This window comes from Tribolium castaneum, chromosome 5 (genome assembly GCF_031307605.1).
Source record: "Tribolium castaneum strain GA2 chromosome 5, icTriCast1.1, whole genome shotgun sequence".
Lineage (NCBI taxonomy): Eukaryota > Metazoa > Arthropoda > Insecta > Coleoptera > Tenebrionidae > Tribolium > Tribolium castaneum.
In genome coordinates, this window is record NC_087398.1 from 7,813,384 (window position 1) to 7,838,877 (window position 25,494).

The following is a 25,494-nucleotide window of genomic DNA, read 5'->3' on the forward strand; positions in this document are numbered from 1 at the left end:
ATCATTCTGTGAGTAAGCGAGCTTCGGGTATGTGTCGTTAATGAGATAGAGACAAGTGAGCATTAAGAGAACCTCACCCCCTTTTCTCTGAATAGAATTATAAATTAGTTTCCAGTTTACAAGTACATGGTAGATAAGTTGCATAAGCCCCTGAGCATACACAACTTGCATTAATAACTGGTTGTATTGCTTAATACACAGCTCGTTTTAAGATTTCATTTGTACAGAGATTCTCACATGTTTAGCCCGTATCGATTCTTTCCTGCTGGAGGGTAATGGCTGCAACAACCGCAAACTCGCAGCGTTCTGTGGATGCAAGTATCAATTTCAGTTAATAAAAGAAATAAACGGCTGGAAACGTACTACCTTGTGTGTTTTGTTGCCGAAAAAACTCTAATAACTTTGGATGCAACGCAGTTATCCCGCTTTAATTAAAATGTCTTTCGCAATTCTGCCCCGAGTCATAGACACCATTTTGCAACGTTTAATTGTTGGATTTAATATAATACATGCGTTCTGTTCCGCATTGGTGCTCAATCCGCCTCGAATTATAATAGAAAACTTTGCGCGGCTTGAGAAGGCTTTCAGACTGGATAAAATAACGATTTATTGTCTGGGCTTCTGGGTTAATATAAGACAAATACATGGAATAATCTTTGAAAGTTTTTGTAACTCGGCTTGAGTACGTACTGAAAACTTCGTTTTATTTAATTTTGATTAGATCTAAAGCTTGCTTTATTACTTTGAGTCTTGAAAGCAATGTGCGGGGGAGAACCTTCTTAGATCTGTTGGTTGGGTGAATAAGTGTAATGGAAAAATTGATTAGTAATTCAATTTGGGTTCTTACGGTACAAATGAGTTTTGTTTTGATGTTTCAACCGCGAGCTCTGCAAGTGTTCAAACTCAAACCGATGAACTAAAAAGTTAATCCTTGTACTGAAGAGGGTCAAAAGTTTCTTGTGCAATGGTTTGAAAAAAGTAATTTAGAACTTAATGACTTTGAACTGGGCGAAGATGAATTTGTCTTAGTGACCGCTCGGGCAGCGGATCTGGAACTAAAGGAACACAAAAGCCTGTTGAATCAAGCTTTGTGAATATTACGTAAAAGTTAAGTTAGGGCTTGTCAATTTCCCAAACTATTAATCTCTGATGGCGAGCTTATGAGAGTAAGTTAATTAAGTTTGCATCCTCTCATTGGACATAATCTTTCGGTTGAAGTTCGTTGATATTATCAGCAATTTTTTTATGTACCTCTTTGGGATTTGCAATTTCGTATTGCGAGCAAAATATTTTCCACCTAATTGATTTGTGTTTGTATTTGCGTTTTGCCATTTGTGCGCACTCATATTGAATTCATCGCTTTTTAGCAGCTCCTTTGACTTTGATCTATCAACAAAAACACAAACACATTTTCTCACATTTTAGGGGGATAACGATTACAAAGTTTTCATACAAAATATTGCTTACTGTTTGATGTTCATTCGTTTGAAAAAAATTAAAAACAGTTAGACGCAACTTTAAGATAATGAGCGATGTCTAGCTCAGTTACAAAGTAAAATAATTATTGCGTTATAATTATATTTTAATGAATATGTCGCTTAATATTTCTACAAAAGCCCCACAATTTGTTTATCGCAGTGCTGAAATTTCGGAGATAACATGTCAGAAGCCTCCTTTTCTCTGTAACGTTATTTACTTGCTAATCCTTTAATGAGACCGCTTTGAGAAGATTTAAATTATAACAAAGCTTGTTCTACGAGTGTGTACATAAATATCATTTTATTACCCGTTTACGTTAATATTTTTTAAACCAACTAATTATACCCATGTTTATCTACATGTCGCTATATCGAACAATATATATTTTTGATAACCAGCAAACATTAAACAAAAATTTTTACTAGTCATATTTTCCAGGTCTGCAAACGCCATTAAATTATGTTAAATTTGTTATGTAACATAAATCTCTTTATCTATGTTAAATCATGCTTCACTAATATAAAATATGTATATAACAAAAAATGCGGAATAAATTTGTAGTAGTGTCCACTGTCCTGCAGCCACTTTTTTGAAGTTTAGTTCAGTTTCCATATTTATGCACCATTTAGAATTACTGCACTACTGAATGGCAACACATTTTAATTTAAAAATCTAGACGTGGAAACGAATGCACACTCACTACATGGAAACGATGTCGTTAGTACTCATTCGTAAAAACTTCGTTTATAAATACTTGATGTTCTACATCCTCTGAATGCGTGCAAAACTCACTTGAAATGAACGCTGTTTTCTGTCAGTTTCCAGATTTTTAAAACGGCATTCGAGTGTTGTTCGAAAAAGGCAATTGATTTTTGTTTGAGTTTTTACTTACCCTACTTCTTGTTCTCCCTAATCTGTTCTATATTTAGAGCTTTCTTGAACTTGAGTGTAAGTGAGAAGAACAATAGGCACGATAAACCAATAATGCACAATAAAGGTGAGAATGAATGACTAAAGTTTGGGAAATTTCTCATTAGGGAAGATCATTAGTCTTTGATATTTAAAACTACGGGTGCTTGAAGTTATGAATTGTTAGATTTTGATAATTTTAGCGACACAAATAATGAAACGCTTTTAATTGTTTCTCTAGCAATAGTAACAAAGTTATCGGATAGTTTCGTAGACAATGAGTTCTGCAAGCAAATGGAACGTAAACATTAATAGTAAACAACTGGTGTGATAGTGGGTAATTGTAGCCAATAATTTATATTTCGGGGCGAAACTTTTTTGTCATGACTAAGTCGTATGTTACCTAAAATTGCGTAATACTTAGTTTGTGAGAGAATATAAACAGGCATCATGAGGGCAAACAGCAAATAGTGTGAGATATTGTAGTAATAACTGTTTGCTCAGCTGAAAGTCGGATCCAGTTTCCAAGTGTAATAAAATCATGAAAACATTATAAGCTGCACACGTGAGATGATACCGCCGGATAAGGTTTTGTTGAAATATTAAATTTTCGATTTTATTCTTTAGAGCGGATGATTACATTGGAAGTTGTGCAGAAAACATCCAAGACGGCGATCTCAGTTTACTTATTTGCACTAAGGATTGTCTTTCTCGCTCGTCGAATTACGCAAAGCATAAATCATATTAAGGAACTTAATTCCGGCAACTGTTCTAATATTTTAAGCACACACGGCATTGTGGGGCCGGGCAATTCTGCCGATTCCCGAGATATCAGCTCATAGCTTGTTTACCCACTCGAGTAGATCGCATTTTAATTTGCAGCTTAATAAAGCCGAGCGCCGGAATCCCAAGAATGTTGAGATTTTAAGGGGTGGATTTTTGGTCTTAATCATATTTTACTGCACACATGTCTGGCCGATTCGCCTTATTATGGATGAGAAGGGGCGGTTTTTAGGCCCGAAATAGTTGTTAACAGTATAACAAACTTCATTTGTTCGTGCATAAACTTACCAAGAATTCCAAGGCGGAAATTTAGGGTAACCACAATGACGTGTCCGTAAGAGGCAAGAACGCTGCCGTCGTAGGGATGACCTGCGCCCCACTCGAAGCTTTCACCATGCACAAATACTAGAACGGCGTAAGGAGCCTCGAAGCCGCGGTTTCCTGAAAAGATCAGATGGTGTTAAGTGCCCGACTTTCACTATTTGCATCTCCCCAGCTGCCGAGGCGCATTTCTACAAACTGTACAGACACATCAGAAATTTTTACCTCTATTTTTACAGCAAAGTTCCTTTGTAACACTAAAGCTAAAACTTTGTTAACGAAATTAGCAAAATAGTTTTCTGCATATTAAAAGCTGGCTGCATATTATAAATGCAAAGCTTGAGCAAAAACTTCCAGCAACTTCCATTTTAAAAACACGAAAGCTCATCAATCGTTTCAGTGAACTTTTGTATTTATTGAACGACAGCAATGAATAATAGAATTCAAAGTTTAAAATCGACTTACGATGTTGGTTTGGTTTTATTTCTTGACACTGAGAGTCATTGTATACGTGAAACGACCATTAAATTGTCTTAGAAGCCAAGAAAACAAATCAGATTTTGTTTTAAAAACACTCAAAGTGAACATTTTGTCGTTTGATCATATTTTTTCTCATGGTTCAGTTGCCACAAACAATACATTAATTAATATTATTAATAAACAAATCCCCTCAAAGTGCAGGTAGCAATTTATCAGTTTTATCAGGCGCTTTTGGACGCCCGCAATTTTGGGTTTACAACCATTTCATGTTCGCCACAAATCATATTTTATATCGGGACCAAAATTATAAACAAAGGCGTCTGAAAATTTAACGTGTTGCAGCAGGCAATCACATTTTAATGAGCTTGTTTTTGACAAATCTGTCCAACACAAACTTCGTAACTGAATGAATTGTTTGACCAAAATTACAAACTTCTTCTCATAACTTGTCATTTTTATTAAATTCTTGTTAAGAATTTTTAGAGGAAACGAGGAGGGCAGTTTGTGCTATCATTATTTTTCTTTCCTGAAAAAGTAAAGCGCTTTTTTAGAGGCGTTTTTAGAATGACGCTTTCAGACTGGAAGCAGATACAAAATCAATGGTCTTAAATTCTCCACAATGTGCGCGTTTTTCAGCTGATAACTTTTATGTGTATTTAATTTTGATGGAGTCCTAAGAAGATTCATTAGGGTTTTAACGTGGGGAGCTTTAAGCGCGTTTAACATCAGGCGGATTTTTATCAAAAATATTTTATTGACAGTGGTTTAGACGGGGTATTTTCTGGAAAATTTCAGTAAAAGCACAACACCACTGCCGTTTATAGTTACAGTAAAAAACTCTATTGTATAAAACAACTTCTAAAACACTCCATCCGCCGTATTATCCTGCAGAAGCACCGCCTGCACCATCGTTGTTGTATTATCGGACGATGCCAGCAACCTTAAGATGCTGTTCTTATACGAGTCTCTGGAAAACATTACTCCTTTATGCAAGTTTCAAGAGATATCGAACGAAAATACTCTGACCAAACCGCTTTTCATTCGTAAAAATTTGAAACATTAGGCGTTTTTTACTTTTTCTCTAGATGGTGGACATTTATTTCCGAGAAAAACCGTCATAAAGCTCTGTTTTTTCAAAACATTTACAAATAATCGCGTCACAATTTTTCACTGATTCAAGTAATGTCTGGTGATAAATTCTCGACTTAACCATCCGTGCATGTGCTGATCTTTGCCTACCATTCATTTAATCAGTCGGTTATAAAGCGTTGTCTCAGCCTCTTGTTTCGGATTAGTGATTATCTGAAGAGATGACACAGCAGATCTAACTGTTCCATGCCAATAAACCTCATTTCAAGGCTTTATAATAAGTTTGTTGAAATATTTTACACTTTAGAGAACGTCATGAATACAGATAACTCGATTTGCCATCGGCAAATGTTAATTTAATCATCCATAACGTAACTGTTTTTATCTAATAATGTAACATCCATTTTGCATCATAGCGAAGCTCGAAACCAGTTTCAGAATTAACTCATTAACACCCTGCTAGCTATTATTAGAACATACCTACTTACGGCTGCCACCCTATTAACAAATTAATCGCACGTCAGATGAAAAATTAATGAAACGCATTAGTTTCGAATTAAATGTGTTTACAATTAAGTGGTCAGGCAATCACAGAACGTAATCAACTCTCTATTTTTTTGCCATTACTGGGAGCTTAAAAAGTTTAATCGAATTTAAACTTTTCCGGGTAGTTTGAAAGTAGTACAGCAAAAAGCGTTCTCTTTAGGAATAATTAACAATAACACAATTAACCAAAGACTTGACCGCAAGCTGGAGCTTAGAAAAATCGTACACGTTCTCTAAATTTTCCATTAGCGTCATGAATATGCAAATGTAAATATGCCACCAAACTGCTTCAGGCATGTTGGAGTTTTAAATTCACTAGAATGCTGCCGTTGCAAATTTACTTTGTATTTGTCGTCTCTAACGACGTTACTCCCATCAGCTAATAACATATCGGAAACCAGATTCATTAGACTCGCAGTCAACATGTTTTCCGATTAATTTTGTAAGTAAGTGCACGGCGGAGCAAAACGACTTACATTACGTAATTAACAAGAAGATTACAAAAAGCAGTTTAAAATATTTGCCATAGCAAAACTAGAGAATTTTTATAAATTCTTGAATTTTTCGGTGAGATTTGCTTTTATTCAGATGATTTGAAAGACAACTGGCAATTTGTTTGCAGTAAATGAATTAGCAAGAAAAGTAAAGTTCGAGGTAACGAAAAAGAAATTTCCAGCATGTAGTTTGTAACGCACGCTTCCAACATTTTGCTGTCCGCTCAACCCAGAGCAGTTTCGAAAGTGTCATAAATATCTTTTAACGACGAGGGGTGGAGATTACTACCTTGCAGATAAGGAGGGTTCTGATCGATGACAGATAATGACAAACTGGCCAACCAGTTTTTTATTATGGGTCATCTGTGGCAATTAATTTACTATCAAAGCTCTTTCAGAACGCTATTTTTATTCGGTCTGACATAAGCATAAAGAATTGCAACGTGACAAATGCGATATCAAGAATTCTAGTCTCTTGTGTTGGTTATTCTAGCGTAGGAAAGTCGACAACATTCCATGTATATCAAGTAGAACTCCGCTAGCCATTAGGAAAAATTGCATAAAGCTTTTTATAATGCGGCTAAGGAGGGGCGAATAAAGCGGAAGAGCAGATGGAGATAAGAACCCAGTAGCCAGCTCTTTGTGGCGGCCAGGGACTGCACATACTTGGCTTAGGGAACTATGTTCGAGCACTTCTTGGTCACTTCGCCCAACTATGCAACTATTATAATAATTTGCAAAATCAAATTTAAAATTCGTCGCGATTCACTTCCTTTGAGGAGAAATGGAAAATAATTTGGCCCCTCTAGAGTTAATTCCAGATATTTTATTTCTCGGGTAAAGAATAAATCTGAGATTTTACATTTGTCAGTGTGTTGCTTATAATGGTTAGAAAATTACCATCATAAATAATGTGCAAGAAGTGCCTTTTATAAAGGTGAATACATTACTTGTGCTAAGCTCCTTAATGTAAAATTATAATAAGTAAGACGGGGTTTGAGCTGCAAACTGGGCTATAACCATTTGCAGCATTTTATCGCTCTGTGTAATGGAAAACAAAAATATCATTTCGTATTTTTGCGGAAATTGGGGCACTCGCTTTTATCGGGTCAAATGCATTAGGTCAATATTTTTCACAACTGCAGGCACTAATAAAAGCACAATGTTAAAAAATGAGAGTTTGGTTTTACAAGCTTAATCACAGTAAGTATCCACTTAAATCTACTGACCACGTATTTACCGAGTTTAATAGTTAGCCCGGCGCATCCACCATTTTTGCACGTGTTCAAAAAATTATTGCAAGCACTAATTTTTAAAAGATTTAGACAAAATTTTAAAAAATGATAATTTTGGTTCATACTTGGTGTCTTTCTACAGTTTAAGACTAAGCTTTATGATAGTAAAAATTTTAAGCCACGTATGAACTTATGTAGTTTTTGTAATATGAATTGTTTTGTAATAGTTATTTACCTAACGACTTTAGAAAGTGCAATTTCTCACATGAGCACTTTGTTTGCTACACGAGCGCCGCGAGTGCTGCATAAAATGCGAATGAGTAAATTGCTTTACAAACAAGTTAGGTACAATATTTTTTGTAACTATCTCAAAAAAAATTTTTTTTATAAGTTAGTTCTTTTTGCTGATGGGTTGATAGCAGGTCAAACAATCATCAAATTGACATGAACTGTCACGTATCATAAAAAAGTATCGTTTCCATCTCAACGGTAGCGATACCAACCTATTAAATGTTCCTAACCATTGTTGCAAAGTAAAAAACACCACAGTGCGGGCCATCTAAAAGCTATGAGACAAAAAATATTTTGCTAGCGCATCTACCATTTTCACATTTATTTTTCCAATTAATAAAAACACTAATTTTTGGTGGATATAAGAAAAAATAAGAATTACAGTCCCTAAAAGTCAGAATTTGATGTTTTAATGACTGGACTATGCCTTATCAGTTATTATAGTGGCAAAGTGTTGACTTAGTTTTATTAAATTTCACTTAAACTTGTTTTAAAACTAAGTGTTTTTATTTTGTTTTATTAAATAATTTATTTGTTAATTTTTAAAATTATTGACCCGGCGCATCCACCATTTTTAAATGCATTAATATTCACCATTAATATATTATAATACTGATTTGCATAGCAGTTGTTTTGTTTTAAATGTAACCCAAGCTGCAATTTCACAAAGCAACACTGTAAACTGCAATTTGTAAGATGATTATTTCGGTTTTTGCCATGTAAATATCAGGCAGACGAGCTATCAACATCGTTAGGGGAACAAATAATAAGCCACTTATTCGCAAATTTGAGAGAAAAACGTTTGATGTAAACATTCATGCGAGTTTACAAACCGCTTTTTCCACTTGATAAATGCGAAAACAATTGCATATGTTATGAATCAAAGTGGTAAATGAACAGATGTTAGTAAAATGCATCGACTTGATCGGATTCCTCTCCGCTTTGTCTCATTCGCTCCAGGGTCTAATTTTCTTGCTGTAGCAACTGGCAATAGCTCATGTTCTCACTTTCTCATTTGCACTTGTTTCAATGGCCGTTTGGACCAATTTCTGACGTCCTCTGACGCGCTTGATTTGTTTTATACAATGAGTGAAAGTGTGTGATTGCTGGTGTCCTCAAAATTACATTCCTTTTGTTTCCGACTTTTATTTAATGGAATGATTGACTTTTTGCCGAATTTGCTGCAAATTAATTTTTGTCTCCTTATTTGGGCGTGACGTTGATGATGCTAAATATAGAGTTGTTATGTATGATAAATTGATCAGCATTGAAACCCTAATTTCTCTACAATCCGTCAGACTCGTGACACCAAACAAGACACTCTCGCACTGTGCATAAGGGCCAACCAAATTGGACGCTAGATATTAAATTGAATTTTTCAACATAGAGTGACATGTTCTGAAGATGCATTACTTTTTTCGATTTTCTAAACGAGATTTGAGAGAGCATTGAGATAAATATATTACGCAAAACTCGCTTTATAAACGTTTCCGTTCTGCTTCATCTTAAATTTATCGATATTTACGGAGTCATTATAAAAAACCTCAACATGCGAGATGTCATGGTAAACACATTGCTGTGGGTAAATAAATAATTACTCACATTATTTTCAATTAAAATTAGCTTATATTAGTTTATGGTTTTAATCGATCAATGAGTTTTGCAAAAAAAATGTTGTGTGGGGTTTTAATTTGTTTCAAATGCTTTTATTGCGCCTACACGTCGTCACTTAAAACAGCGTCCAATATCCTTTGAAATCTTTTCACATTTTGGTTGCGTCGATTGGAATTTGCTATTTTCTATCATTTTATCTGTCACACATCGTGAAAGTTAGTGACCCGATTAACAAGTTATCTGTAAGTCGCACTGCGCTAGATTGGAATATATCACATCTGAAACGGGAATTATTCTCCTCCATTGAATTATCTGTAAAGGATTTTCTCACATTCATGCACGAGTTGTTTCTTAATGTTCTCGGAAATCTTTGTTTGGTCTGTTACTTTTTCCATTCAAAATCATCGGGAAAATAACGCAGTTGGAAGAGATTTTCACCTCTCTCTTTTATTGCACATTTCGCCCAAATTGGATCGATTGCGAATTTTTAATAAGCCGCTGGTTGGCCCTTATCGCGATTTATTTTACGACTTGTTTTTATTTTAAAATTGATGGTTCTTTGGAAATTTGAATAACGTGGAGTTAATTTAACGAGTTTTCTGACAGATGGGGAGCCTCTCGTTTTTATAATTCAATAATATGGCCCAAGTTATTACAGTATTTTGCCAGAAACGGCGCATTGAAATTCCGTGTGAAACGTCTTTACTTTCTTTTGGAAAAGTGGAAGTTTTTATGTGGCTAGTAATGTCAACTTGATATATACCCATGGCCACGAGAAGTTTGCGAAACTTGGGAAAGTTTTTCAAAGTATTTAAATATTAATACTGAGAGCACAACTTGTTATAAATATGATACGACTTGGGAGCATTCTACAATCATTCAGAATTTGAAAACTTGAGTAACCCGATTTACCTCTAAAATTGTAAAGCTTACATTTAAGAAATGTTGGAGAAGCGCCGTTCTGCTTTCTCATTAGCCACTCGAGGAGTTCAACTTTTTAATCTAATTTAAGTTTTACGGAGCTAATGAGAAAAAAGTGGTTGAACCTTTTCACTCCTTGATTCTTTTGTGCATTGAATTATGTAAGTTAATGTAAGCTTTTTATGCATCGGTTTCGCGCAATTCAGCTACATTACAATTTCCTTTATGCATCCGGCAATTAACACAATCTACTCTTTTTCGTTTAGCTAAATTCACTACAACGGAACGCTCAAACTTTTTCTCAGACACTTGAAATAACGTTTCATAATTTCCAGCGAGTTGCCAAATTAAATCCAGTTGTTCTGATCACTTGCTTGTGTCTCAAATCTAGGTCATAAACGGCTCCAGAACGCAGTTGCAGAAAAACTGTTGCAGTAATTAAATTCTCAACTCGTTTATAGGTATTTCAATTTCTGGCAATGTGGAACGAAAATGCAAATTCTGTTGGTTTAAAAATTAAATTGCAATTTGTTAAATTTCTCCCAAAAATGTTGCCTTGTTTTTCCATTTAGCTCGCCGAAAATTGCATGCAGGAATAAATTCACTTAGATTAAACTTTCCGGTTTGATTTTCCTGCGTAAGCTGGAAACACATTGCATTAATTGCTTTCAGAATTATATTTACCACGAACAAAAACAATAGCGGTTATTTGAATTCTCATCATAGCATTAAGCTATTACTTTTGTAATTAAAGTCGCTCTAAATCATCAAGTGAATGCATCGCGATTTTGCACAAGCCGACTTAAAAAGCTGCACCGAACTCAAAGCAAATATTTGCAGATAAACGTTATCAAATTTAATGAAATATGCTTTTTCGGCTTAACCTGAAATCACAGGAAGCAATAACACTGGCCAGCGTCAGTTCCAATGTTTGAATTATTTTCAGCTCTTGTACTATTTGTGAGCTGAATTTAATAAACCGTTGTCCATGCGATAGATATTACCGTCAGTTAATTATTTCGTACTTGTTCTAAGGATCGTGTTATATTTAATTAAAAATAGAAGAAAAACAACAGGATACGAGGTATTTAATTTACTTTAAGTTTTGTGAGCTTTGTGTTGAAAAATGTACATTCTAGAGGTTGTGGAATAATTAAACCAGAAGAATTTTATTTCGAAATGTCTCGGCAAAAAGAGAAATACAAACTCATTTCTCTCCAACCTTCCACAGAGCCAAGGAAAGTTAATATGATATAGTACATCTAAACTCGAATATCTCCAACAATGTTGGAACTTTTTTCACATCATTCATACGAGGTGATTCTGTCACACTCTCATTTTTTGTAACATATGTCCTACCTTTAAATTTGTTTCATAATGCAAATTAGCAAAGTTGAAGTTATTTTTTTTGTATTGTGTATTGTTTGTTCCGGAACGTGTTGGGTTGAAATCCGAGTGTGGTTGCCTGTAAACAGTATTAAGTTAATTAGGAAACTTTCGCGCACCTTAAATAAAACCTGAATTGGGCACTAACATGGCCCTTGACGGTTTCCAAATGAATCCAGTTAAATTACTTCAACAAACTTTACAGAGTGTTAAAAGTGAATTAATTTAAATGGCTTACTTATGTAAACTCGAATGGAAATCATGCCATTTACCTAGACTTGATTCCAGGAGTCGATGCGCTTTAGCTTTTTTCATCAATCATTTTGCGAGCAAAGCACTGCTTGATAATCGCAATGTCATGAGTTGTTTGCGAAAAACACAAAAATAGAGTTAATGCAATAACACGTCATTTCTGTCTCGGTCATAATCGACGTCAGTTATTACATTTTCCCAACTTCGAGATACATTAAAAAGCTTTTAATTTCAATCATGATCAATAAGTTCTCCAATATGTCAACATCCCATTTAAATAAGTTTGACAGATTTCCAACTCGCATGATAAATAAAAACGCGGCGTAAAAGTGTCGAAGCGGGAATGGGATTTTTCGGAGCGTCATTAGAGGACTTTCTTGGACCGTGGAATGGCTTTCCGTTTTGGCTTAACAAATAAAAGCTGCTAGTCGTGGCAAGTTCGGCGATGTATTTGCGGCCTGGGGGCGGCAATAACCGAAGTTCGGCGTGCCGGTTCAAACGACCGACGTCCCTGAAAGTGTCTCGGCTGAAATTATTGTTTATGCGGTTACGCCGATGCCGTCTGCAAAATTCTAATACGCTTCTGTTTCATATTTACTATGCAAATATGCGGGAAATTGTCTGTCCGTTACGCAGGTCTTCGCAAAATTCGCCGAATGACTGACGAGGCCACACAATGTAACGAAATTATAGAGCTTATTTCCATAATATTCACTTCAGCTGGAGAAAAATATACTTTTTAAAATTAAATAAGCGTAAATTCAATTACAAGAATTTAAATGAAAAATTCTCCGAATAAAAAGCTTATAGGTTGGGAAATTTGCCAATTTAAACTCTAGCTCGAAATGTTTTCCTGGTAGATTTCGAACTCGAGTGCTTTAAATATTTCCAAGTTTTTATCACAGGCGTAACAATCCTGCATCTACACAAATTTATCGACATTTTAAAACAAGTTATCCAAATGAAATCGTTGTAATTTTTCTGGAAGCGAAAAGTTCGCTCTGAAAGCTGGAAGCCACTATTTTGCCCTACTTTCAATAGTTGAGAAGTTGTCTTTGTTTTGGGTAAAATAGAGAGATACTACTTTTCCAAAATCTACTGCCAACGTCGACAACCAAGTATTTGTATTTTTTGTTTAGTTTCTATGGACTGGACTACGGATATCTAAAGGTTAGGATACGAAACGACGTACAAATAAATCGTTCCCGCCCCGATAGTTCCGCAAATGTCGCCAGAAAGCGCAGTTATTCCATAACCGTCTAAGTTTTTAGAGCAATAATTTTTCAAAAAAATTTTTATTAATAAGACAAACATAATGCAAAAATTTTATCGTAAACAATATTTAAGAAAAATTTTTTTGCTAATTTGCATTTTCTCATATTTTTCAAAAAACTAAGAATACAATTGCAAATGCAAGAAAAATGTTGCAGGAAAGTTATAGAGAATTAGAATCACCAAATTTGGTCAAGAATGACCAAAATTTACCATTTTTAAGCGTTTATTAATCAAAAACTCAATTACTGCGCAAAATTTCTTAAAAAGTAAGCTAATAAATAACAAAATTATGTCAAAAATGACATTATTTGTGCAAGTCTCAGGATTTAAACAGGTTTTTAGACTAAAAATCAGATTTTTTACTCTGTTTTTATTAAACTAGAACAAATAAATTACAAAATTTGGTCGAAAGTGACCGAAAATTTTTCTTACCTAAGTGTTTATTCAGCAAAAACTCAATTATTGCGCAAAATTTCTTAAAAAGCAAGGCAATAAATCATGTCTTTTTTCTTCTTTTAATAAATTGGAACTCAAAAATTACCAAATTTACCTTTTCTAAGCGTTTATTTAGCAAAAACTCACATATAGCACAAAATTTCTTAAGCGATAATTTTTTGTGCACCGTCGTATATTTATCAAAACGCTGGTAATACGGTTGAAGATACAAAAAATGAGTTAGGAACGAATTTGTCGAAAATAAAAAAGCGCAAACTTTCAATTGTAAATATTGCTTTTTTAATGTTTTTTTTATGTCTGTTAAGAGTGCATAAGTCATTTTTTCCAGATAATTAGTAAATTGGTTAAATTTGAAGTAATTTGAAGCATAACGCTCAAAGTGCCTTTATTTTTACTCTGCTGTACTATTTTTTGAATTCAGAAAATCCTGCGATGTTGTTTCGTTTCGTCTCCTAATTTATAGTCCTCCGTAGACTGGACTCAACTGAAAACTTTTGACTTATACAAAGCAATGAACAAATGTGTTTTTTATTCAACATATTTTAACACCGATGTGTAAAAATAAGCAATATTAATAAATTTTTAAAGTTCATTTTATTACAAAGTTCTAAATACCGATCTACTTTGTTCTTTGATGCAGCAACGAAGTTTGCAACGTTAATGTGCGATAAATCCATTTAGAAACGAAAACTTTTGCTTATAAAACGTTAACGAAAATAATACAAAACTGTTTTTGATCCTTTAAGATAACACAAAAAACAATTCTCTGCGCAGAAAAATATTTCTCAGCTAATTTTTTTTGGTACTTTCATTTACAATTGAAAAAAGCTGATTTTAAACACAGTCTATCGATTCTCTTGAAACAGTGCTCGAGTTTCAATCTAAAACGTCCTATTAGAACGCTTTCCAGTTCCGAAATTGGTAGCGACATGATGCATCACGTCTATTATGTATCACCTATACCTGCACGAATTCCACGTGCGTTAGTTCGAGGCAGGGAAGTAGGAATATGTTAGGAAATTAGCTAACAGCCCTTCGACTGTTGGCCTGTAATGGAAATGCCTAATTTGTACAAACACTAATAGCACGCTTTCAGCATATAGCTTGTAATAAAGTTGTAGTTCTGTGAAATATGTGGGGCGGTTCTTGCAAGCACAAAGGGTGAACATGGCTGAAATTTGATTTCTTAGAGATGATAAGAGGACGTGAGTGAAGTAAAAGTGATGTAATTTAAAACATACAGATAAGGGGCAAAGGTGCGGAAAGTTTCAGAAGTAGTCAAATAAACGCCTTAGTTAAAAACATCTTGCAACACAAACTTTTCCGAACAATATGTGACGGAAGCTAGAAATTTGAGGTTTGGGACGTGATCTAGTGTAACAACGTTAACAAATTTACCAACTAGCTACAACAAACAATTTGGCTCAAACTGATCGGAGCAACTTTGGTGACCTTATCTGATATTACCATTTATTCCAGTAACCTCTCATTAGAGGAGCACGATTATTCCGCAGCTAGGTGCGCTTTACAAGCGATAAACTTGCAAAGTTTCGCATTGTACATCACATTTTATTGCCCGTATTTATCGCCACATATTGAACAGTAACGAGATTTTTAGACACCTAAGTTTCATAACTCTATTGTGGGCTAAAATGTATGCAAATTTTATACGGAAACTTTACGAGGATTCTTTCAACACTATTGTAACTACGCTGCAAGGTGAGGTAGAGGGTTAATCTACACGTAATACATAAAACACTGCTAATTATGTCACGGCAACTTTTATGTTATGTTAACAGCTACCAACAGCTGGGCTAAAATTGGAGTCAGTTATTTTATTTTTGCCGCCATTAACCGGCACAGCTGAAGCATAGAAATTAATTTGTGATATTCCTGCATTTGCGAATTGTTTACTTATACCTGAAACTAGGTAACACAACACACAGTTAACTATAAACCGAAAAACCATTGATTTTAATTGCAATTAGGGATTTAGTTGGTTCAAGTTACACGATTTATGCGAAAATACTTGGTTATTTGAATTCGAAACAAGAATTTAACTAAAGCGACATCGGTAAAAATCATTTAACACACAAAGGATTTTTCGTAGAAATATTACCATTCGAGTTTGATAGTTGTTTAATGTGGACCGCCGACAGTTGTTTCGTGAGAAATCGTTAAAAGAATGTATCGTAACTTTCGCTACATTACGAAAAGTTTCCTTAAAAGAAATTACAAATAACTTCTTTTAAAGCTTCTCTGCAACTATTGAGACAACCATAACTATCATGTTTATGTAGGACATTTTCTTTAATTTCGTCGTTCATTATACGAACAGAGTGAGGGTGCATAAAGCTGTGTTTACAAGTTTCAACTTTATAGTTGTAAATTGCTGCTTGCTTTTTAAATGGTCCAGCAAAACTGGGTTTAAACCACGATTAAACGCAACACTAAGCTAACAAGCTTGTTTGCCGTAATCAGTGATAGACCCTTAAAGATTCCTACCACTTACATGAATTAAACACACACGCAAACATAATTACCATAAATATAAAACCAAACATTTTCGGGCAGCGTGTCACCTGCGACTTTGAATGAAAGTTGGCAACACAAATGGGGAAATCTTGAATAAAAAAATGTTTTCTTAAATAAGTGCAGTGTGATTACCGTCTTAGAGTCGGAAATTTAAGAGTATTTTTCAAGACAGTTAAAGATACAAGAAAGATGTTGAAAAAAAATTTGTAGAGAAATTTTCTTTAAAAAAATATCTCTATCGTCAACGGTTAAGGCACCAAAAACGTTCAAAGACGCTCAAGCGACAAATTCGTTTCATTCTACCAACGGTCAAGTAATCGAAAGTTATTTTCGGTTGCAATTTTGTTGCAAACTTACCTTTTTTATAAAGCTTTCAAAAGTTGTTTAAATAAAAAATACTGTATTCCTTTTTGTTTATTTTTTATTTTAATAGTAATAATAATAATAATAATAATAATAATAACAACAACAAAACACTTTATTTGTACGTAGGTACAGCTGCTTTTCTTTGCTCTTCCACTCAAACCTTACAAAAAAGAAAAAATACATTAAATAAATAAAAATAAAAATAACATAAAATATGAAATAAATATAATAAAGAAATAACAAAATAACAGTAGATTCTTATGACCGTCCCTGTTGTCAAAGCCGGATTACCCATTAGAGGACGCCAGCAAACACAAGTTAAAAAATTAACAACTTAAAAAAAATTAAACTTTAAATAAAACAAAAAATTTTCAAAAGTCTTACATTTTGCAAATTGTAAAATGTAAAAATACATTTTGAAACTGTAAAAGTCATTGTGAATAATTTCAACGTGTTTGATAAAAATAAAATATCAAGTTACTGATACGTGTTTATATAATTATAACGTACATATACAAATATATACAAATAAACAGTACGAAATTTTTGAGTTAAAATTAATAAAAACATATTCAAAATCAACACTAAATCGAAATTTGGATAATAAAGAGCTTGTGAGCTAGTTGGGCAGAGAAAACAGAAAAATTGGTTTTAAAATTCTATATATTATAAACAAGGTGAGTCTTCTAAAAATATTTTTTACTATATTTCAAAAACTAGTAATCACACAGACATCAATTAATGCTATTAAATACTTACTTACTTTGTTTTCTCTATGCTTGTGACTTTCTTAAAATTTTCTCATGATTCCTCACAATTAAAATTAATTACATAATTAAAAATATTAATATTCACAAACTAGAATTTTGTAATTTTTAGTGTTATTCTAAATCGATGCTCATTTAGATAGTGGATAAAGCAAAAAATTCTTAAAAATTCGTTGCTAGTCTTAAAATTACGCTTTTTATTTTTTTTGTTTTTGTTTAATTAATTAAATGTTGGAGTTAGCGATACTTTTTTTAACATAGTTTTTTCATAAACCAACATTTAAGCATCGCTTAAAAAACCGTTAAAAATTTAAAGGAACATTTTAAACTTATTTAATTTTGTGTGAAAGGAGTTTTTTTTTTCAGTTAAGAATTGTAATTCTAGTTAGGTTGTTAATGAATATTCTTGTATGAAATGTCGTAAAATTCGATTTTAGGGTAGGTAGGGAGATTTAAGTGTTTTGTTTTTTATTTTTTTATTTTTCTTTAATTTTATTATGTTATTTTCTGTTTTATACATGTGTTTATCTTGTTTAAAAAACTACGTAATACAAAAAATAATAAATCATTTAAAATTAAAGATTAGTAAAAAGATGTAGAAGGGGGGGCACCACGATTTGCCAAGGGGCTCCTACAACTATAATCCGGCCCTGCCTGTTGTGCGTTACCAGCATTTGTGAATCTGAAATTAATCCAGTGCACTTACCGCTTCCCGGGACGTAAATGTTGAGGAACAGGCAGTCCTCGGACTGGTTGACGAGCAGGGGCACCAGCTTTTTGAGATACTGGTATCGGCCTTTGGGCATCGTCTGCAGTGCGGCAGTTCTGTTGGATATGTCTGGTAGTTTCTGTGGACAAACGGCGCCGAAAGTGTCTGCGAGTCTTGTTCCGGGCCAAGCGAGCGGGGGTTGAGGCAGTCTGAATCTGAGGGGTCCTACGGGAGGCGCAGCGTAGGGAACACCCCGAAACACTTCAACCGGCTCAAGATGTCGTGAGTTGAGTTCGAGGATAATGCCGCGAATTGCTCCCGTTTTAATGTCAACTATTCTGGAGCTGTAACGGGGTCCCGATCGAACGTTTGTGGTTAACAACACTAACACCAGGAATCCTATTACATGGCGGGTGAACGCTGGACATCTGGAAAGCATGGTCTGGGGGGGTTCTGCCAGCACTGGGGCATCACTTTGCTCCTTTACGCTTACATATGCGGAACTCTGCAATAAATTCAAATAATTAGGAATTTTACCGTTTTTGCACGTCCCTATAGGATTCGTAACATAACAACTTCGGCTATAAACTGGCAAGTTTAATTAACCTGCTGCCATCGGAGTTGTTCTCGGAACCTTACATGAGTTGTTGATGTAGGAAACTCTGGCATTATTTGAATACAAGGAAAGTTTCAAACAATGCGATTAGAAGTACCCGAGACAAAGCTTTAAACTAAGAAACGCTGCGAATAAAGTTCGCTTTGAGTTCACTCCAAAGCTGAAATTTATCTTATCAAAAATAATATTTATTCCCGAACGCGCCTCGCTACATTCGACAATATTGGGCCAATTTCAAACAACTAAAATTATCGATAAAGTCAAATGTTCAACCTACAAAACTTTTAATAATGGCCCAAACTTTCGCCAAGAAACACAGCTAGGTGTTGTGTGTTGTGTTTCTTCAAAAACAATCGACCTGACAGAACACAAAGCAAAGGATCTGCGAAAAAATCGGTTCACTTACTTTAAAAACACGCGCAGCCTATAAACAAGGGGTGTTCTGTCGGTTGAGAAAACTTTTAGGATCTATAAAAGCGGCTGATTTCGCTTAGTATTCACAATGGAAACACCCTTCGAGTTCCGCTGACATCTGTTGTTGAGCACTGGTTTGAGAACGCGCCTTTCATGCTGTAAACTCGAAAGTTTCCAAAATACGGTCACTCTCCAAAGATCGGTGCTTCCCATCTTCACCTTGAACGAGCTCGCAGGTCCAGATTTCTTCAGGATATTTCTTCTTGTACTTCCACTTGCCTGTAAAAGACGCCACATTAAATGTTAATCACAGACTCTTTAGGAATCTCAAATTAAATATAAATGCGATTTGCTGCTAGCCATCTCATTTAAGCGGTTTGCTCATTTTACTTTTGAGTTTTCCAGCGTTTCATCGAATTAAGCACAAACGAAATGATTTGTAGAAAAAACTCTTCAGTGAATTAACAATTAACACCTACAAACAAACAAAACTTTAATAAAAAATTAGGAACTTAAACTTCTACACGCACTTTTTAACTAGAAAATTTGGATGTGTTTGGCTAAGAATAATTGATTGTGGCATTGATATAGTCCAAAGCAGTAGAAAGTTAGAAGGAAGGTTGCAGTGCCGCATAAATTCCGCATTAACCATAAATTGTTAAGATGTGTTGCAACAAAACTGTCGCCCTCCATAAACTACATGATCTTTTATCTGTATGCATTATTAATGTCACACTTAACTGGGATTGGCTCAGAATCGGTGAATTATTTCTGAGATAATGGTCGCAAAAAATCTGGTGTGACTCCGTCCACTTGCAAATGGAATAGTAATAGTTGCGATGTTTGTTCGAGTCGCTTTGAAAGCTCGTAATAAATTATAACTTTTGCCGAGTCATCTTACATTATTAATCGCTACAGTGACAAACAGCAGTTATAATGAACATTGATGAAACGTTCTAGTCGGGGTTCGTTTCTGTTTATTTTTATTTCATCCGAATGAAATAAAATGTAACGTTGATTAAAACATTTGGGTAAACACGTCGGACGTGTTTCAAAGTTTAATTGTTTATGTTTATTAAGCAAATGGGTTAATTGTATGTACAAACTGCTGTGAAGATCCAGTCTCGATCCACCAAACCTGCGGCTACAATTACGGAAATAAATAGTAAATTAATCTGCAAACTTTATTAATTTATAATGCGGTCATTTTCATGACCGCAGATGTAATCAAAGTAATTAAAATGTCATTATTTTCATCAGTCTTTCAGGCTGAATCGGTGCGTTTTATAAAACCGGGGGTTATAATTTGAAGGGTGTAAACGAAGTTATCTTGTTACAACGGCCTAGGGATTATTCACATACATACGTAATTAATTTCCAGTTTCAACTAAGAATAATCCCCTGATTTTACGCAGAACGTTATAGAATGATCCGACATCATTGGACCCGGAGGTGCAATAAATATTAAAATCATCATCAGACAATGTTGAATTGGATTCCATTTATTATCGATCTCAAACTATGTGGGTCATTCTTCTAAACTGCTGTGGTCAGTCGATAACTTGCGGATTTTTACGCAAAAAAAATTATTTCCAACAAATGAATCCATTACTGTCGCAATGGTTTGTTAATTATTTCACTGAAATCTCTTGCTTGATGCATGTTTATTGTAAAATACAAGTATTGACATGAAAAAGTAAGCGTTCCACTACACTTTATGCAATTTATTAAAGCCGTAAAAATGAGAATTAGTCGTAATTAACTGAGGTGCAATAAAATGTAGGAGAAACACAAAGTACGCCAGATTTGCAGATTTAGGTGTTATTATCCGTTTTTTTACAACTCTCGTTTAATTGCATTACAGAGGTGGATCACGAAATCGTGTTTTCCACTACTTTGTTATTGTTAGAGTTATGAAGTGGTTTAAAGCGGCACATAATAGAAATTTTTTATTATTGCCACGGTAATGAAAACAACACTTTTCATTTGAATTTTAGATTTCCTTTTGTATATTTTATTAAAAAATTTTACATAAATATTTCATAATCAATTCGAACTAGAAGCTACTACGACATTTGAACGACTTTAATGGCAAATTTAACAAAAAAATCAGAAGATTTGAAACTTGCATTTTGCATGCCAACGGTGTGTTTGGGATGAAGTTACATTCCAGGCGATAATTAAACGTGAAACACGGCCAAATTTTAGCTAGATCAGAACACTGTTGGAATTGAATTAGAATAGAAGTACGCAAGAGCAGAAACAGACCCAGAATTGCCATCAGAAGCCAAACCGCATTGGATCTGGCTTAGGACCTCCTCGTATCTGGTTCAGATCCGACTTTAGATAAATTCTTTGTCAGAATCAAATCCTGATTTGCCTGGGATTCAGTGCATTTTCCCTTTTATCACCACATTTGTGTCAATAAAAATTGAAAAAGCAATCCTAAACCTTGGTATTTTTAAGCATGGAATGGTAGTTATGCGTTGGAATTAAGTGGATCTGTGAATGTTATATGAGTGTATCAACAACAGTTAGACTAACAGAGTTATCCAGGTTGAAAGTACTGGTGTTTCGAATTTAATCCCAAGTTTCGTCCCTCGACAAATTAACGCGGAATAAAACCTAATCCAATCATAAGGTAATTGACTTATAATCTAATTCTATTCTAGTTAGGTGCTTGAGCCCTTGACTCACGGAATGTTGCAACAGCATAGTAGCAGTTATCTGTCCCTAATTAGACTAGGAAGCAATTAGAGAAATGTAAAGTTTCATCGGTTTGGGTATCCGGAGGACTGGTCCGGATGTCATTTAATTAAAGTGTCAGTAGTGGCGAGAAGACCGAAGTGCGTCGATCCAATCGGTGAGACTATCATATGTAAGTACACCATCTCAGCTTAGAACGAGACACCCTTGCAAATTGGTATTCGGCTGTCGCCACAACCACTAAGACTCTGGCCCGTGTCGTGGATGAATAGCCACTTACATTTCGCCCGATTTAATTCAACACATGTCTCCAGCTTTCCAGCATTAAAAATGGAAAACCAAACATGGGAAGGTGAAATTCGAGACTCTACCGCAAAAAACGAAACATTGCAACTCCGCGAAAATTCACCAAATTCTACTTCCAGCACCGGAGAACTACAACTAGAAATTATTTAAAAAAAATATTTTTTTCTTAAAACTTTTACAAGTAGTATATGATTTTTCTGCAGCCAGGAAAGATCAGTTACTGTTATTATTATTATTACATTTTTCGTTTTTGATTTTTTTTCTTTTATTTAATTGATAAAAATTTCAATTAGGTTTAAGTTTTTGAGTGCTCAAGATATATTAAAACATAGCATTAAATCTGAAATTGTTCGTCCCAGAATGTTATTAAAACATAGCATTAAATCTGAAATTGTTCGTCCCAGAATGTTTAGAATAAATGATAATCATTGATTTTTTTCATTCTTTAACTGTTATTACACCCGTTTACAATTTTTTTTACCAAATTTATACAGATTTTGTTTTCTGCTTACTCACTAAAGTCACGTCTAGTTTTTATATTATATATTTACTAATAGTTTTAAAACTTCGTTTCTGGTGTCTAGTTTGGCATTCGTTAATTTGCGTTAAAAAAATTGTTCAACATTTTATTTACTTTAAAATATTGTCAAGTGGATATAGATTAAGCCCAAACAACTTTTCTTTTGTTTGTGGTAAAATTATTCTAATAAAACTCAAGAAACTTAAACGTTTCCATCAAGATTTAAAGTCTTATGAAAAGAGGTACCAAGGTTTTTGAGATAAAAATACGTTATTCGGTTACTACTAGTCGACATAAAGACCCTGATAATATAAAGAAAGCAATCTGTAAAATTTCTGATGGTGCAAAAATTGTCAGATGCTTTATAACAGTTATTTAAAAAATTTGAAGTTCTAATGTTTTTAGACTTTAATATTAGACTTGTAAACTAGTGTAATTTTATTTTATAGAATTTTCATCATTTATTTAATTTTATAGAAATGCCCTAAAACAGGTTTCGTGGCTGATATAATTAATTAGTGCACCGAACACAATTGTTTATAATCAACCATTAAAACAAACAAGAATGAACTAATTATTAAATTATAAAATTATAAATTAGAGGTTAATATTACATTTCTGTATTTATATTTCGTGTTTTAATGAAATGGGTTAATTTTTATGTTATTATTAATATAATAAATTTTATGGTAAAGATAATTTTGGTGATAACACTGTTTAAATGTTAACTTTATATGTTTTAAATAATTGGGAAACGGAAACCAGCCCTGCCTTGTGAGAATTACGGTTATTATGCCTATTCAGTGGTCCCCCCGTCTGCAAGGCAGCTACTTTATCTAAGTGGGAGAATCGTTTGTTTACGCATTTGTGGAGGCCTATTTCAGGAGTTGACTTTCCACCAAAGCGCATATAATCCGAGTCGAGAGGAACATGGTTAGGAAGGAAAAGACGTCTAAGTGGAGTAATGGTTCAAGAAGTGATATAGCACTAACGAGATGAAGAGGAGACGAAAGCGTCGCTAGCGTGTTGGGCGTTGTGCAGGGCCGATAAATCTGCGCTAAAGAACGACCGAATATACAATGCTTCCATGCAGACTTTCGGGCTAAATTTATTAGTCCTGAAATGTCGTAGAACGTGAAAGGAACCGGGTGCCTCACTGGCGCTCTTTAAACACTGAACCTTTTGCCATGTACCACCTGCAGCATTCGACAAAAACACGCACGCATCCCTTTACTTAGTTCCACAATTATAGGGACGGCTGGAATAGCACTAAAGCCGGAAATGGAAACTGTATCTTTCATGGGTTGTTTACAATTAACTGGTATTCATGCGAAATACCGGACTTCCGCCAATTTTTGTGCATTAGAGGCTGCCACCACTTTGGCTCCAAGCTCTATTGCCATACGACTGACTGTCGGCTTTTACACAAGCCACAAACCGTTTCGTTTTTTTTAACTCCCACAAATTTATTTAATTAAGAATGTTTTCTTTTAATTTCTGTATAAGTAAACCAATAAAAAGTAAAAATAATTCTTTTTTTTATTTCCATACTGTTTGAAACCACAATCCCCAATTATTTATTTTCCAAAAAAAATTTTGGTACATTGTCATTTCCATTCTATTTTAAAGAATAAAAGAATAAGACACTTTGAACAAATTTTTACATTTTATTTCAAAATTTTAAATACGAGCAGAAAGACAAACTGATGACAGACGGGACATAAAACACCTCACATTTTTGTTGTTAAACAATCATCATAACATTTTGTTAGTTCTGGCACTCACTCTATCACGACGAATTTTTTTGTTAACTAAAAAGTAACTGAAAAACTAAAATGAATTCTAAAAATTACTCTTTATAAAGTGAGATTTATATTTTATATAATTTATGTATTATTATTATTTGTATTTTCTATTTATATCTTGCAGAAAGAAGAATGGACTATAAAAAAACAGTAAGAAGAAACGTAGACTGTAACTTTATTGCCAAAATACAAAATAATAAACAAATTCGAAAACGTTAAAAATGAAAATTTAGTACAAAGCGTTCGTTAACAAACAATAATAACAAGACAAAAAAATAAAATAAAAATAACATTCTTAAGATGATGAAAACATGACTCAAAAAAATAAAAAGTTACAAAAGAAATAAAAATTGTTACATTTACAAAAATAAAATTCATCTCTTCAATAAACTTTTTGAAAAATGTTCTAAACATAAAGATAATAAACTTTATGTAATATATGTAATATGCTCATTTAATGCATGATCTCTTCCTTTTTGCGTTCTTTTGATATAAATTAAAGAGATAAAAACAAAAAATGAAAGAAATAAAAAATAATCAAAAAAATAAAAAAGACGATTTTTGGCAGCAGGTATTTTGTTAATTACCTGAGATACAGTTAAACTAAGAACATCACATTTTAAAAAGATTTTTAATATTTTTTGAGCAGTCAGTCAGTGAACTAATAACACAAAAGTTGTAATACAGCATGTAGATAAAGTTCAGTCTACGGTCTTTACAGTGACCTACATCCTTTTGTTTCAAGTTGTTGTTGCTTTGGTGCAAAACCACGCAAAGTTTCTGAACTGTAAACACTTTGAACAACTTTTTTCACGATGGTTTTAGTTGCATGAACCGTTTAGCACTCCCTATTTTATTCTTATTGTATGCAATCAACTCATTACTAGTTTTTAAGTTATATGCACCTATTCTAAAACTATTTTATTAATACTGTTCAGCAACATCTCATTGAAACAGCGGATAATATGTTAACATACCGATAGTTTGAAGGGCCTTCCAAACGGCAGATCTTTTGATCCGATTCCAATATAACTCCAATTGAAATCTGCGATAACTGTTATGGTCGTTGTGTTGGTAGTTGCGAGTGTTTAATAAGTGTGTGTGAACTGTTGTTTACGAGTGGCAAGATGGAAATTTCAGGAAAGTACAATTTCCGAGGATAGTGGCAGTTCCAGCGGAAGGCCTCCCACCTGTCCTTGTCTGTGCTCAGCGACCGACC

General features: G+C 34.0%; 1 protein-coding gene across 3 annotated transcripts in view; it reads right to left on the reverse strand.

The window, feature by feature from the left end:
* The window catches only part of LOC662358 (neuroligin-4, X-linked), a 100,524-nt gene that overhangs the window by 34,682 nt on the left and 40,348 nt on the right, over positions 1 to 25,494 (reverse strand). For 2 of the 3 annotated variants that reach the window (XM_064357000.1, XM_008202285.3), the window contains exons 2-4: positions 18,931 to 19,217; positions 17,906 to 18,413; positions 3,460 to 3,612 (exon numbers count right to left, since the gene is read on the reverse strand). In XM_064357000.1, coding sequence (XP_064213070.1) covers positions 3,460 to 3,612; positions 17,906 to 18,347 — 595 coding nt within the window. In that variant the 5' untranslated portion in view covers positions 18,348 to 18,413; positions 18,931 to 19,217. Of the gene's footprint in view, positions 1 to 3,459; positions 3,613 to 17,905; positions 18,414 to 18,547; positions 18,659 to 18,930; positions 19,218 to 25,494 lie in introns of those variants that run through there. The other variant, XM_064356999.1, reaches the window with a different exon arrangement.